This window comes from Mauremys reevesii, linkage group 2 (assembly GCF_016161935.1).
Source record: "Mauremys reevesii isolate NIE-2019 linkage group 2, ASM1616193v1, whole genome shotgun sequence".
NCBI classification, from domain to species: domain Eukaryota; kingdom Metazoa; phylum Chordata; order Testudines; family Geoemydidae; genus Mauremys; species Mauremys reevesii.
In genome coordinates, this window is record NC_052624.1 from 287,335,482 (window position 1) to 287,349,038 (window position 13,557).

At 51.3% G+C, this 13,557-nt stretch overlaps 1 protein-coding gene across 28 annotated transcripts in view; it reads left to right on the plus strand.

The window, feature by feature from the left end:
• Nucleotides 1-5,574: 5,574 nt before the first annotated feature.
• The window catches only part of SCRIB (scribble planar cell polarity protein), a 212,951-nt gene continuing 204,968 nt past the window's right edge, over nucleotides 5,575-13,557 (plus strand). For 12 of the 28 annotated variants that reach the window (XM_039522000.1, XM_039522001.1, XM_039522002.1 and 9 more), the window contains exon 1: nucleotides 5,577-5,771. In XM_039522000.1, coding sequence (XP_039377934.1) covers nucleotides 5,610-5,771 — 162 coding nt within the window. In that variant the 5' untranslated portion in view covers nucleotides 5,577-5,609. Of the gene's footprint in view, nucleotides 5,772-13,557 lie in introns of all 28 variants that reach the window. The other 16 variants (XM_039521983.1, XM_039521984.1, XM_039521992.1 and 13 more) reach the window with 3 other exon arrangements.

Here is a 13,557-nt window from a genome sequence, read left to right on the forward strand (position 1 = left end):
ATTTGGAGAGCCTGGATTGATGTCTGGTCCCTCTTAGTCCCAAGAGCGAACAACCCCCAAACAAAGAGCACAAACAAAAGACTTCCCTCCACCAAGATTTGAAAGTATCTTGTCCCCTTATTGGTCTTCTGGACAGGTGTCAGCCAGGTTTACTGAGCTTCTTAACCCTTTATAGGTAAAAGAGACATTAACCTTACCTATCTGTTTATGACAGCCTCATTAAAGACTGAGGCAAAGTATTTGTTTAGCTATTGGGCCATGCCTAGATTATCCTTAACCTCCACTTCATCCTCCGTGTTTAGTGATCCCACTTCTTCTTTCTTTGTTTTCTTCTTATTTATATGGCTATAGAACCTTTTACTATTGGTTTTAATTCCCTTTGCAAGGTCCAATTCTACATGGCGTTTGGCCTTTCTAACTTTATCCCTAAACGTTCTGACCTCAATAAGGTAGCTTTCTTTGCTGATCACTCCCATCTTCCATTCCTTGTAGGCTTTCTGCTTTTTCTTAATCACCTCTCTGAGATGCTTGCTCATCCAGCTTGGTCTACAACTCCTGCCTATGAGTTTTTTCCCATTTCTTGGGATGCAGGCTTCTGATAGTTTCTGCAACTTTTGACCTGAAGTAATTCCAGGCTTCCTCCATCTTTAGATCCCCAAGTTTTTCAGTCCAATCCACTTCCCTAACTAATTTCCTTAATTCTTTAAAGTTAGCCCTTTTGAAATCAAAAGCCCTAGTCACAGTTCTATTTTTGTTTATCCTTCCATTTAGTTTAAACTGAATTAGCTCATGATTGCTCGAACCAAGGTTGTCCCCTACAACCATTTCTTCTATGAGGTCCTCACTACTCACCAAAATCAAAACTGTTCCAACTCTGCTGACGAACTATGTGGATGTCAATATGATTCTACATGATGGAATTATTTTTTTCAATTTGCTTTTTTTTAAAACTTCCTGCCTCATTCAGTGCCCAGAATGGCTGGTGCTTGGGAAGTGAGAGTGTTGCATCATGAAGAGACTCCTTTATTGCAGAAGCTGAAATGTATATGGTGAGTGAGGCTGTGATCTGCAGGAAGAGAGAGTGATTTGAAGCAGTTCAATGCTGCCCTGAAGAACTGAAGTCTAGCCTTGCTTCTGCCACAGAGTTCCTATGTGATGCTTGGCAAATTAGTCAGAGATGGGTCAGACCAATGGTCCATCTAGCCTGGGGTCCTGTCTTCTGACAGTGGCCGGTGCCACATGCTTCAGAGGGAATGAACAGAACAGCACAATTATCAAGTGATCCATCTCCTGTCATCCAGTCTCAGTTTCTGGCAGTCAGAGGTTTAGGGCCACCCAGACCATGGGAATGTCCCTCTGACCATCTTGGCTAATAGCCACTGATGGACCTATTCTCTATCCAGTTCTGCTGCAGAGAGAAGATGCTCCAAATGTCCAGGAGTCTGAGGTGCCTGTGGAAACACCCAAGGGTACAGGCAGCGTCAACAGGGCCAGTTGCTCCAGATGGCAAGGTAGTAGCAGGATGAGTGGGTACTGAGGTGGTTGCTATTATTGCCAGATCCTTCTCACATTTAGCCTTCCCCTTAACCTGGGGAAGCTTGGGCACCAGTGCAGACATCTCCGTGTGTGACATCTCACCTGACCTGGCATGGCTCGGGGAGGAAATGTGCTTACTAGCAGTCCACTGTGGGGACCTCCTTTTGTGCCTGTGAGAGTGCTTCCTGCTCTCATGTCGGGGCTTGTCCTTAACTGCCGGATCCAGTGCTGGTAAGGGTCAGAGGAGTGCTCACCACCAGTGATGGTCGCTGAACTGGCGGTTCCGATACTCCCGGATCTGACTGCGCACACAGCAACATTACTTCCCCATGAGGAACTTGCAGAGGTGGAGTGCTTGAGCTTCCTTGGTCTGAGGAGGGAACGACTTGCAAATCAAGCAATGTGCCATGATATGAGCCTCACCAAGGCAAGACACGTCTGGTGCTCGTTGTTCACAGAGAAGGAGCAGGGGCAGGATATCCAGTTTTTGAAGCCCAGGACGTAGGACATAGCCCTTGGATGGGGAGAACTAAGTAACTTACTAAACTTACCACTAACTAACTTACTACTAAGGCTAAACTATCTACACCAAGAAACAACTAAGAATTATACACCATGGCCAAAACCACTCTGCGCGAAGGAACAGGGGTTCCAACTCAGGCTCTGCGGCCTTTAGAGGGAACTGGAGAGGTGTCGACACACACAGCGTATTATACCCTCAGCTGTGAGCATGAGGGGGCACAATGAAACAGTGAGACAACAGCTCACTGTTAAGGGGGAGGGATAACTCAGTGGTTTGAGCATTGGCCTGTTAAACCCAGGGTTGTGAGTTCAATCCTTGAGGGGGCCATTTAGGGAACTGGGGTAAAAATCTGGGGATTGGTCCTGCTTTGAGCAGGGGGTTGGACTAGATGACCTCCTGAGGTCCCTTCCAACCCTGATAGTCTATGAACCACTAGGGAAAACCTTCTGGTTCCAGCACATGGTGCATAGGCACACCCATGTTTGGAATACTTTTAGGGACCATCACTCAATGACAGAGGCAATATGGAGGGGGGACATGTGGGGTCAAGTGCCCCCCCCCCAAGTAGCCAGCCTGGGCAGGGAGCAGAAGGGGCGGGACCCAAGCCTCTTTTCACACTGGCTGCTGGGACACTGTTATGTGAAGCCACAACAGCTCTGCAGTTTCCTGTGAGAGAGTCTGGCTGCGGTGGGGGCAGGCTGACCCCCACCCAGGCTCCGCTTCTGGGGAGAGGGCCAAACAAGCCAGTATGGGCTGCCCCCCTCCGGTATGCTCGGCCCTTGTCCCTAGAAGCTGAGCCTGGGTGGGGGTCAGCCTGCTGCCACTACTTCGCAGAGCAGCGTCCCAGCCACTGACCCCCAGCCAGGCTCTCTTGCAGGTCGCTGCTCTGCTGCACAGAACAGGCACACGGTTTTGTGAGATCTCTTTGTAGCTCTTTGCAGTCAGCTTTGGTAATCTTGAGTAACTTTGTATCATCTTCAAACTTTTCCACCTCACTGTTTATCCCTTTACCAGATCATTTGAGTATGTTGAACAGTACTGGTCCCAGTACAGATCCTTGGGGGACCTGCTGTTTACGTCTTTACACTGTGAAAACTGACTGTTTATTCCTACCCTTTGTTTCCTATCTTTTCACCAGTATTGATCCATGAGAGAACCTTCCCTCTTATCCCATGACTGCTCTCTTTGCTTATGAGGCTTTGGTGAGGGACCTTGTCAAGGCTTTCTGAAAGTCCAAGTACACTTCTTGTCCACAAGTTTACTGACACCACCCCCCTTCAAAGAATTCTAATTGATAAGGCTTGATTTCTCTTTACAAAAGTGATGTTGACTCTTCCCCACCATATCATATTTATCTACATGTCTGATCATTCTGTTGTTTACCATAGTTTCAACCAATTTGCCTGGTATTGAAGTTAGGTGTTAGTGGTCTGGAATTGCCAAGATCACCTGTGGATCTTTTTTAAAAAGAAGTGGTGTTACAGTAGCTATCTGCAGTTACCTGGTACAGAGGTTGATTACAAACGCCCTGAACTCTAGTGCCCCCCGTGAGGGTGAAACCGGGAGTGGAGCCCTAGCACTCCCCCCCCAGCTCTAAAACACTGAGCCCTAGTTCTCCCGAGGGGCAGAAGCCCTGACCCCCGCCCCAAGTTGAAGTCCATAACCTCTTGTTCAGTGTTATGGAACATGGCAGAGTTACAGACAACATCCATTCCTGAGGTGTCCGTAACTCTGAGATTCTACAGTAATTTCAAAACCGCAGAGGAAGCTGGCAGTGCAGGAGGCTGACGGGGTACAGCAGGAGATGTGGAGAGCAGCAAGGAGATGTGGGGGAAAGGAGGGTCTATGGAGGGGGGGGGAGATAGTGGAGGGAAGAATGGGGATGAGGTGAGAGGGTCTGGGTGTGGGAGAGGAAGATGGGGGAGGATCTGTGTGTAGAGGAGCAGCAGACAGCGGGCGAGGGTCTCTAGAGGACAGGAGGAAGATCAGGCAGGTCTGTGGGGGTGGGAAGGAGAAAGTTGGGGGCAGGAAGGGCCTATGGAGGAGGGTCTGTGGCGGGGATGGTAGGGAGACAATGGGGGTGGAGAGGGTCTGTGTTAGGGCGAGCACAAGGGAGGGGAGGGTCTGTGGCAGCAGGAGGGAGATAGGGAGGGAGAGAATGGGACATCTTTGTGGGGGAGAGGGAGGGACTGGGGGAGGGAAGGGTCTGGGGCAGGAGCGAGATGGGGTAGAGAGTCTGTGTAGGGGAGATGGTAGGGGAGTCTGTGGGAGAGGGAGGGATACAGTGGGGACAGGGCAGGGCAGGGAGGGTCTGTGGAGGAGGGGGGAGATGGAAGGTGGGGGATGACTGGGAGCGGGAAGGGGCGGGGGAGGGTGAGAGGGAGGGATACGGTGACGGGAGGGGCTGTGGAGGAAGGGAGGTGGGGCAGGGGTGACTGGGAGCGGGAAGGGGCGGGGAGGAGTGTGCGGGGAGGGGAGACACTGGGGACTCTTTGCAGGCGCGAGGGCAGGACCCGGTGGGGGAGGGGACCGGCGAGGCTCCAGGCGGGTGGGGGAGGGGGCGCTGCTCCCGCATTCAGGGGTGAGATTTGCTCCTCACCGGGGGACAGCCGCGGGGCATGCCGGGAGCCGTAGTTCCGGGCGGGGCGGAGCAGGGAGCCCGCGGGGCATGCCGGGAGCCGTAGTTCCGGGCGGGGCGGAGCAGGGAGCCCGCGGGGCATGCCGGGAGCCGTAGTTCCGGGCGGGGCGGAGCAGGGAGCCCGCGGGGCATGCCGGGAGCCGTAGTTCCGGGCGGGGCGGAGCAGGGAGCCCGCGGGGCATGCCGGGAGCCGTAGTTCCGGGCGGGGCGGAGCAGGGAGCCCGCGGGGCATGCCGGGAGCCGTAGTTCCGGGCGGGGCGGGGCGGAGCAGGGAGCCCGCGGGGCATGCCGGGAGCCGTAGTTCCGGGCGGGGCGGAGCAGGGAGCCCGCGGGGCATGCCGGGAGCCGTAGTTCCGGGCGATCGGACTCGGATTCCCAGGGTCCATCACGGGGGCGGAGCGGCTGCGGCCTGAGGAGCCGGCGGGGCCCGAGCGCTGCAGCGACCCGGGCTGGAGTCGGAACCGCCGCGGCCTGAGTCTGAGGGAACCAGGCCTAAGGTGGCGGCCATGCGGCGCTCGTGTCTCCCCGGCCCTTGAGACCCGGAGCCGCCGCCGGCGCACCCGCTTCCCCCCGAGCAGGAGCCGGAGCGTCGGGACCCTTCCCCGGCCCTTCCTCCTCCCGGAGCCGACCGCCCCCCCACCCCACCCCGAGCGCCCGGCCCTTCCCCGCCCCGCCGCGCTCCCACCTGTCCTCAGCGCCCCGCCCCGGCCCCCACCCCACCCCGAGCGCCCCGGCCCCACCCCACCCCACCCCGAGCGCCCCCACCTGTCCTCAGCGGCCCCGCCCCGCCCCCCACCCCGAGCGCCCGCCCCGCCCCACCTGCCCTCAGCGCCCGCCCGGCCCTCCCTCCCGGAGCCGTCCCTCAGCGCCCGGCCCGCTCCCCGTGTCGGCCGGCGGGGCCGCCCCGGGAGGATGCTGCGCTGCATGCCGCCGCTGTGGCGCTGTAACCGGCACGTGGAGGCGCTGGACCGGCGGCACTGCTCGCTGCAGGCGGTGCCCGAGGAGATCTATCGCTACAGCCGCTCCCTGGAGGAGCTGCTGCTGGACGCCAACCAGCTGCGGGAGCTGCCCAAGGTCAGCGCCGAGGGGCTGGGGCTGCTGGGGGAGGCTGGGGCGGGAGTCCCAGTCGGGCCGGGCCCGGCACCGCACAGAGCTGAGGCTCTCTGCACAGGGGTCCCGGGGTCCGTTCTCCCTGCCGGAGGAGTGGGGTTGGTACACCGGCCACAGGGGTGGGTGAGTGGAGGTTCTCGGGGCAGGTATCCGAGGAGGGGAGCATGGGGTGATGGAGAGGGGGCTCTGCGCTGTCGGGGGAAGGATACTGGAGGAGCACGTGAGTGGGCTGTGTGCATTCCCTGGGGAAGTGCCTCAGAAGTTAGGGGGAGAGGCGCAGATGATGGGGAGTAGTAAGGACAGGTGGGGGTGGTACACTGGTGAGAGTGAAATGTGTGTGTGCAGTTGTGGGAATGGCTATCAGAAGAGTGCTTTGCTAGTGAGCGGAGCAGGTACTAGGGTGAGGTAGTAGGAATAGCAAGGTGGTACCGATAATGGGGAGAAGGGATATAGTGGTTGCAGTGGGGTTGTGTACAGGTAACAGGAAGGCTGTCTAAGGAGGCTCTGGATGGCATGGATAGAATATAAATAGAAGGAATTGGAGCATGGGGGCAGGGAATGAGGAGCTGGAGGTGTTGTAGTTAATTCATCTTTATTTCTGTGTAGAAACTTTACTGAAAAAACCCAACCCATTCAAATTTTGGGGTCAGTGGGAAAGGCTCTTGTTCTGGTTCAAACTTCTGCCTTCTCTTGGGGCTAAGTATCAGAGGGGTAGCCGTGTTAGTCTGGTTCTGTAGAAGCAGCAAAGAATCCTGTGGCACCTTATAGACTAACAGATGTTTTGCAGCATGAGCTTTCGTGGGTGAATACCCACTTCTTCGGATGCAAGCCTTCGGATGTGTCTTGCATCCGAAGAAGTGGGTATTCACCCACGAAAGCTCATGCTGCAAAACATCTGTTAGTCTATAAGGTGCCACAGGATTCTTTGCTGCCTCTTGGGGCTGAGACTGCTTTGAACAGGCTTGACCCCCCCACCCATTCAGTTTCCTCAATTTCATCTTTAGCGTTGGTGTGGGGGTGGAGAGAGCTTGGTAAAAATCTGAAGAAATGTACCTCACGTCCTCCCAGCACCTTTTCCATTTCACCTGCTCTTGTTACCTACCCCTTGGAGAATCCTGACCTGTGTAAAGCCAGATTTCCTCTATGGTGGCTGGACTGGGCTCTAGCAGCTTGCATGGATAGATTTGATTTGTGAGTTAGGAGCATTTGTCCCTCCTGGTGGTGCTGTCCCATTCTCTCTGGGCATGTCTATACTACCTGCCGGATTGGTGGGCAGCAATTGATCCAGCGGGGGTAGATTTATCGTGTCTAGTCTAGACATGATAAATCAACCCCGAGCGCTCTCCTGCATGAGAGGTGGAGTCAGTGGGGGAGCGGTAGCAGTCGACTCACCGTAGTGAAGACACCGTGGTGAGTAGATCTAAGTACGTCGACTTCACCTATGTTATTCACGTAGCTGAAGTTGCGTAACTTAGATCAATTCTCCCCCCCCCCCCCCGCCCGACCAGGCCTAAAATGGCACTTCTGCTTGTCTACACTTACAGCTACCAGCGGCATAGCAGCACCAGAACAAGTGCAGCTGTAGTGCTGGGAGACCCGTTTGCATAGCAAATCTACCTCAGTGAGAGGTGGTAGCTATGTTGCCGTGAGAAGCCCTTCCATTGACACAGCGCTGTCTACGCAGGGAGTTAGGTTCGTATAACTACATTGCTCGGGTGTGGATTTTCTACCTGAGCGATGTAGTTATACTGACATAAGATCAAGCCTTAGTGTGAAATGTTAAGTTTTGTGTGGCCTGATAGCTTTAGTCCCTTGAATCTTTTTAGGTTTTTATAATTGCCCTGTGCCCATCGCCATAGTGCCTGAGTTCCAGGAAAGGAAGCACTCAGTTTCCCACTGACACCTGTACTTTTCAGCCTTCATAGAATGACTTCTGCAGGACTGTCAGTATACACAGCAGCATACAGCAAGGGGACAACAGCAGGACCCTGTGCTGAGGGGCTTAGTTTGCAAACAGAGCAGGTCAGATTCTTGCATTTGAGTTGAGGGGCTCTTGGATCATTTAATCCAGTCTCTGTGACCAGTTCATGGTGGATGAAATGCAATATTGAATGGCATGAGCATAGTCTAGCAAGAACGTTTTATTACAGGGCAGGGAGGGAGCTTGGCCAACAGAGATTCAGAGGCTCTTCCATGCGTAGGAAGAGTCATAAAATTAGGCATTGAGTCTAGAGTGGGTGGGTGAAAGAGTTGATGGGGAGAGGTCAGAAGAAACATGGGTGGAGCAGAGAGAGTGGGACTGTGTAGGAGGGTGGAATTGGGCAGGGATTGAAAGTAATAGAGAAGTTACTTGGCAGCTGCATCTTGGAGGGGTGATGATGGGAGATGTGAGGCACTAGGCCTGCACTAGCAGGTGGGAGATGATGGAAGCCTAGGCAGACAGGTTAGTTACATGGAGAGAAGGAAGGAGCTGGGACAAGGAACCAAGTTTGACACCAGATGTGCAAGGATGGCTGCTGTGCTGAGTGACTGATGGGGAGGAGAGCTGGCAGTGGGAGACACAGGGCTGACATGGGGAGGGTCTGGCTTGGGAAATCATCCAGATTAAACATGGCAGCTGAGGTCTCACCATGGAAAGTGTGGCTGGAGAGGAGAAGGCTAACGTTGCCCGTATTCCATGCTGAAGATTGCAGAAGACAGGAATGTAGCTGTGGGGAATCTCACCGTGGGGGTCCAGATCCTCTGAGCACTTCCTTCCTGCCCAAACTCTTGGAGTGACTCTGACTCAAGGCAGAAGGTGTCTCCCTTGTGGGTTCCAGATTGGAGCTGATCCAAAGAACTCATTTCTGGCTCCTAGCAGGGAGGAGGGACGTTAGGATGATCCTTGTGTGTGCGCTGGCAAGCTATGTGGGCTTTGCATAGATTCCTTCCTGCTCTGGCTCCCTGCTATTTGCATCAGTAGCGGGGCCCTTTCCTGGAGGTGGGAGTTGTCTAGGCTGTAGAGTTCCCTTCTGCTTCACTGCAGTTGGCCTGTGGCAGGAGCTGCCTCTTTTGTCCACCAGCTGGGCTCCTGCAGCTCTGAGCCCAGCCATTTGAAACCCAAGGTCAGGCAGGGCCTCTGCTGGGCTAATTAAGACCAGCTTTTATTTTGCTGGCAACTGGGGCCTGGGTGGAGGCTTCTGGGTTTTTATTTACTTCTGTGGAGGAGTAAAGCTGCTCCTTCTAATCTCTCAACACTAACTCAGCCCCTCCCTGGCATGGAGGGAGACAGCCAACAAAGATTCATCAGGTTTCAGAGTAGCAGCCATGTTAGTCTGTATCCGCAAAAAGAACAGGAGTACTTGTGGCACCTTAAAGACTAACAAATTTATTTTAGCATGAGCTTTCGTGAGCTACAGCTCACTTCTTCGGATGCATAGACTTTTTGAAGTGATAATTAAGATGGCCCATAAGATTCATCAATGGCTTCAGCTCTTCCCCTCCAGCCCCTTGTACTGCTGTGTTGCACTCTGATGCCCTTTGGAAAGGAGGGCTGGTAATGAGCAAGTCTCCTTGGTCTGTGTGTGGAATTCTCTGCTTCTCAGGCCTTGTCTAAACACACAAGTGGCAGTAATTTAACAAATTCAGCTTAGAAACTGCTTTTGCTTGTTTGGTGTTTGAATCTGTTAGGAATCAGTTTAGTTAAATTGGCACAACCTTTGCGTTTCGACATGCCTGTGTTTCGCTAAGGCCTGGTCTACACTTTGTGTGCGTGTCAGTCTAAGTTACGCAGCTTCAGCTACGTGAATAATGTTGCTAAAGTCAACGTACTTGGACCTACTCACCACGGTGTCTTCACTGCAGTGAGTTGACTGCTGCCACTCCCCCGTCGACCCAGCCTGTGCCTCTCGTGGCGGTGGGGTACAGGAGTCGACGGGAGAGCGTTCAGGGATCGATTTATCATCTCTAGACTAGATGCAATAAATCGACTCCCACTGGATTGATCGCTGCCCGCCGATCCGGTGGGTAGTGTAGACATACCCTAAGTTAGGTGTGTATGCTAGGGCACCTGCTGCTATAGTGGCCCTGGCTGAGGCTGAGCAGCTGGTTTCCTCGCTCCGCTCTCATCCCTTCCCCTCTGCCACAGCTTCCCCTTTTGTCAAATCCTGGACAGTATTGACTCTGAAGAAGATTTCAGGGATAATAGTGGACAAGCAACTCAACATGAGCTCCCCCTGCGATGCTGTGGTAGAAAAAGTTAATATGATCCTTGGATATATAAACAGGGGAGTAGGAGTGGGGTGGTAATTTTAAATCTTTATACAGTATTGTCGAGACCAGTATTGTAATACTGTATCCAGTTCTGGTGTCCACATTTTAAAAAGGAAGTTGAAAAATTGGAGAAAAGACACAAAGGAGTCGAGGGCTGGCAAAAATACCTTACAGTGAGAGATTGAAAGAGCTCAATCTATTATAGTTTATCCAAAAAAAAATGAACTGGCTTGATTATAGTGTATAAGAACCTTGAGAGGAGGTAAATATCAGGTGCTCTTCTCTTCAGTGAAGGGAGCATAATAAGAACCAATGCCTACAACTTAAAGCAAGAAAATTAAAATTCAAAGTCTGTGCCTAACAGTGCGGTTAATTAACCATTGGAACAAACTACCAAGGGAAGCTCAGCCTATTCAGCTTAATAAAGAGCAGGTTGAGGAGTGACTTGATTACAGTCTACCTACATGGAAAACCAGTATTTAATAATGGCCTCTTCGGTCTAGCAGAGAAAGGTCTAACACAGGGGTAGGCAACCTATGGCACGGGTGCCGAAGGCGGCACGCGAGCTGATTTTCAGTGGCACTTACACTGCCCAGGTCCTGGCCACCGGTCCGGGGGGCTCTGCATTTTAATTTAATTTTAAATGAAGCTTCTTAAACATTTTAAAAACCATATTTACTTGACATACAACAATAGTTTAGTTATATATTATAGACTTACAGAAAGAGACCTTCTAAAAACGTTAAAATGTATGACTGGCACGCAAAACCTTAAATTAGAGTGAATAAATGAAGACTCGGCACAGCACTTCTCAAAGGTTGCTGACCTCTGGTCTAACATGATCCAATGGCTGGAAGTTGAAGCTAGACAAATTCAGAGTGGAAATAAGGTATGCATTTGTATCAGTGAGGGTAACTAACCCATGGAACAATTTACCAAGGGCCATGGTGTATTTTCCATTACTTACCATTTTTGAATCGGGGTTTGATGTTTTTTCTAAAAGACATGCTCTGGGAATTATTTAGGGGAAGTTCTATGGCCTGTGTTACAGAGAGATCAGACTGGATGATCACAATGGTGCCTTCTGGCCTCAGAATCTATGAAAGAGGTGAATTCGCCATCTCTTGGTATCTTCATATCAAGACTAGATTATTATGATGATCCTTTTTGGCCTTAAAATATATGAAAATGAATCTATGAAATGTGGATTGATACCCCCATCTGTGGGGGTTCTGAGGCCAGAGTCAAGATCAGTGTGCTGGGCAGTGTATAGACACATGGGATACACTGAGGAGTGCTCATTCTAGAACAAAGCACACATTACTGTAACAGTAGAGGCGAGCTGGGAGCAGCTATGCAGGCTGCTGTGTACTCGGTTACATTGAACTGAATGGCAGAAATCTTTCTGCCCAGGGTGGCCTTCATGCTGTGCTTGCCTGTTATATGGGCCCTGTACAAAGCAAGGAAGACTGTGAAGAACTTCAAAAAGATCGCACAAAACTAAGTGATTGGGCAAGAAAATGGCAAATGAAATTTAATGTGGATAAATGTAAAGTAATGCACATTGGAAAAAAGCCCCCATCATATTGTATGTATAGTTGGGGTTATAATTTAGCTACAACGAGTCAGGAAAAAGATCTTGGAGTCATCGTGGACAGTTCTCTGAAGATGTCCACGCAGTGTGCAGAGGCGGTCAAAAGAGCAAACAGGATGTTAGGAATCATTAAAAAGGGGATAGAGAATAAGACTGAGAATATATTATTGCCCTTATATAAATCCATGTTACGCCCACATCCCCACTACTGTGTACAGATGTGGTCTCTTCATCTCAAAAAAGATTTACTGGCACTAGAATAGGTTCAGAAAAGGGCAACTAAAATGATTAGGGGTTTGGAGAGGGTCTCATATGAGGAAAGATTAAAGAGGCTAGGACTCTTCAGCTTGGAAAAGAGAAGACTAAGGGGGGATATGATAGAGGTATATAAAATCATGAGTGATGTGGAGAAAGTGGATAAGGAGAAGTTATTTACTTATTCCCATAATACAAGAACTAGGGGTCACCAAATGAAATTAATAGGCAGCAAGTTTAAAACAAATAAAAAGAAGTTCTTCATGCAGGCGCACAGTCAACTTGTGGAACTCCTTACCTGAGGAGGTTGTGAAGGTTAGGACTATAACAGCGTTTAAAAGAGAACTGGATAAATTCATGGTGGTTAAGTCCATAAATGGCTATTAGCCAGGATGGGTAAGGAATGGTGTCCCTAGCCTCTGTTTGTCAGAGGATGGAGATGGATGGCAGGAGAGAGATCACTTGATCATTGCCTGTTAGGTTCACTCCCTCTGGGGCACCTGGCATTGGCCACTGTCAGTAGACAGATACTGGGCTAGATGGACCTTTGGTCTGACCCGGTATGGCCGTTCTTATGTGGAGGCAGAGAGATGGGAAAGACTAGGTCCTGTTCAGTCCTTTCTCAGGGACCAGAGGCTCTAGAAATGGTTGGGTCCCTTCCCCACTGACTGCTGGACCCACTTCTCTGTGCTATGTTCATATAACCCCTCCTTACTCCACTTGACTGCAGTAATTCATTCTGCTTTTTGCAGATGTATCTGGCTGTGTCTCCTTGAACCATGACATTGATAAATATAGGGAGCAGTGTAGTGAGAGGTAATGATAGCTGGACAGTCCTGTGCAGGGAGGAAGATGAACTAGGTGACCTATGGGGCTTGTCCAACTGTTGCTCCTGTGAAACTTTACCTCTCCCTCTTCCATTTGGCTTCAGGACATTTTAGCCATGTCTCTGAGCCAGTCCCTTGCCATCCACCTTCCCGTTCCCTGCATTCTTCATTTTTCAGGGGAATTGTTTGTGCCTAATGGTGTCTGAGGAGCCCTCACTGCTTCCTCCCACTGAGGGGGATTTTAACTCTTCTTCCCAGGACCCCTCACGAGATTTCTTCATTCCCCCAAATTTGCTTTGCTGCATTCTAAGGCCTTGTGTTACTGTACTCTCTGAATGCCGCACTCCTTGCTGTGCTAAGTTCAGGCTGCGTGGGGTCATTGACTCCCAACTACCCTGTCATTCTCACATTCTCAGCCCATTTCTTCCTTTCAGAGGTAAATCTGATTTGGTATTTGTAGTGTGGTGCCACACAAAGGCCCCCCCGTGAGGAATGGGGCCTACTGGTGCTGGGTGCTGCACAAACGCACAGGATGACGTGACCTCGTCTCTGAAGAAGTTGTAATCCAATTGGAAGTGATGCACCAAGTGTGTGTGAGCAGCTATTGCATAACTGGATGGTTCTCAATCACTGACAGTTGTTTTGGTATAGTTCAAGCAAATAAAATTGTGTAGTCATGACTGCTGCTCAGCTGGCCTGTTGTTAATGGCTGATTCCTTGTAGGAGTCCTGGCAGAAGTAGATCTGGAGAGGATTTGGAAGGAGGGAATAGTACCTGATAGATCAGTGCGGGAAGATCAGATAAGCAACAAGGAATGGAGATC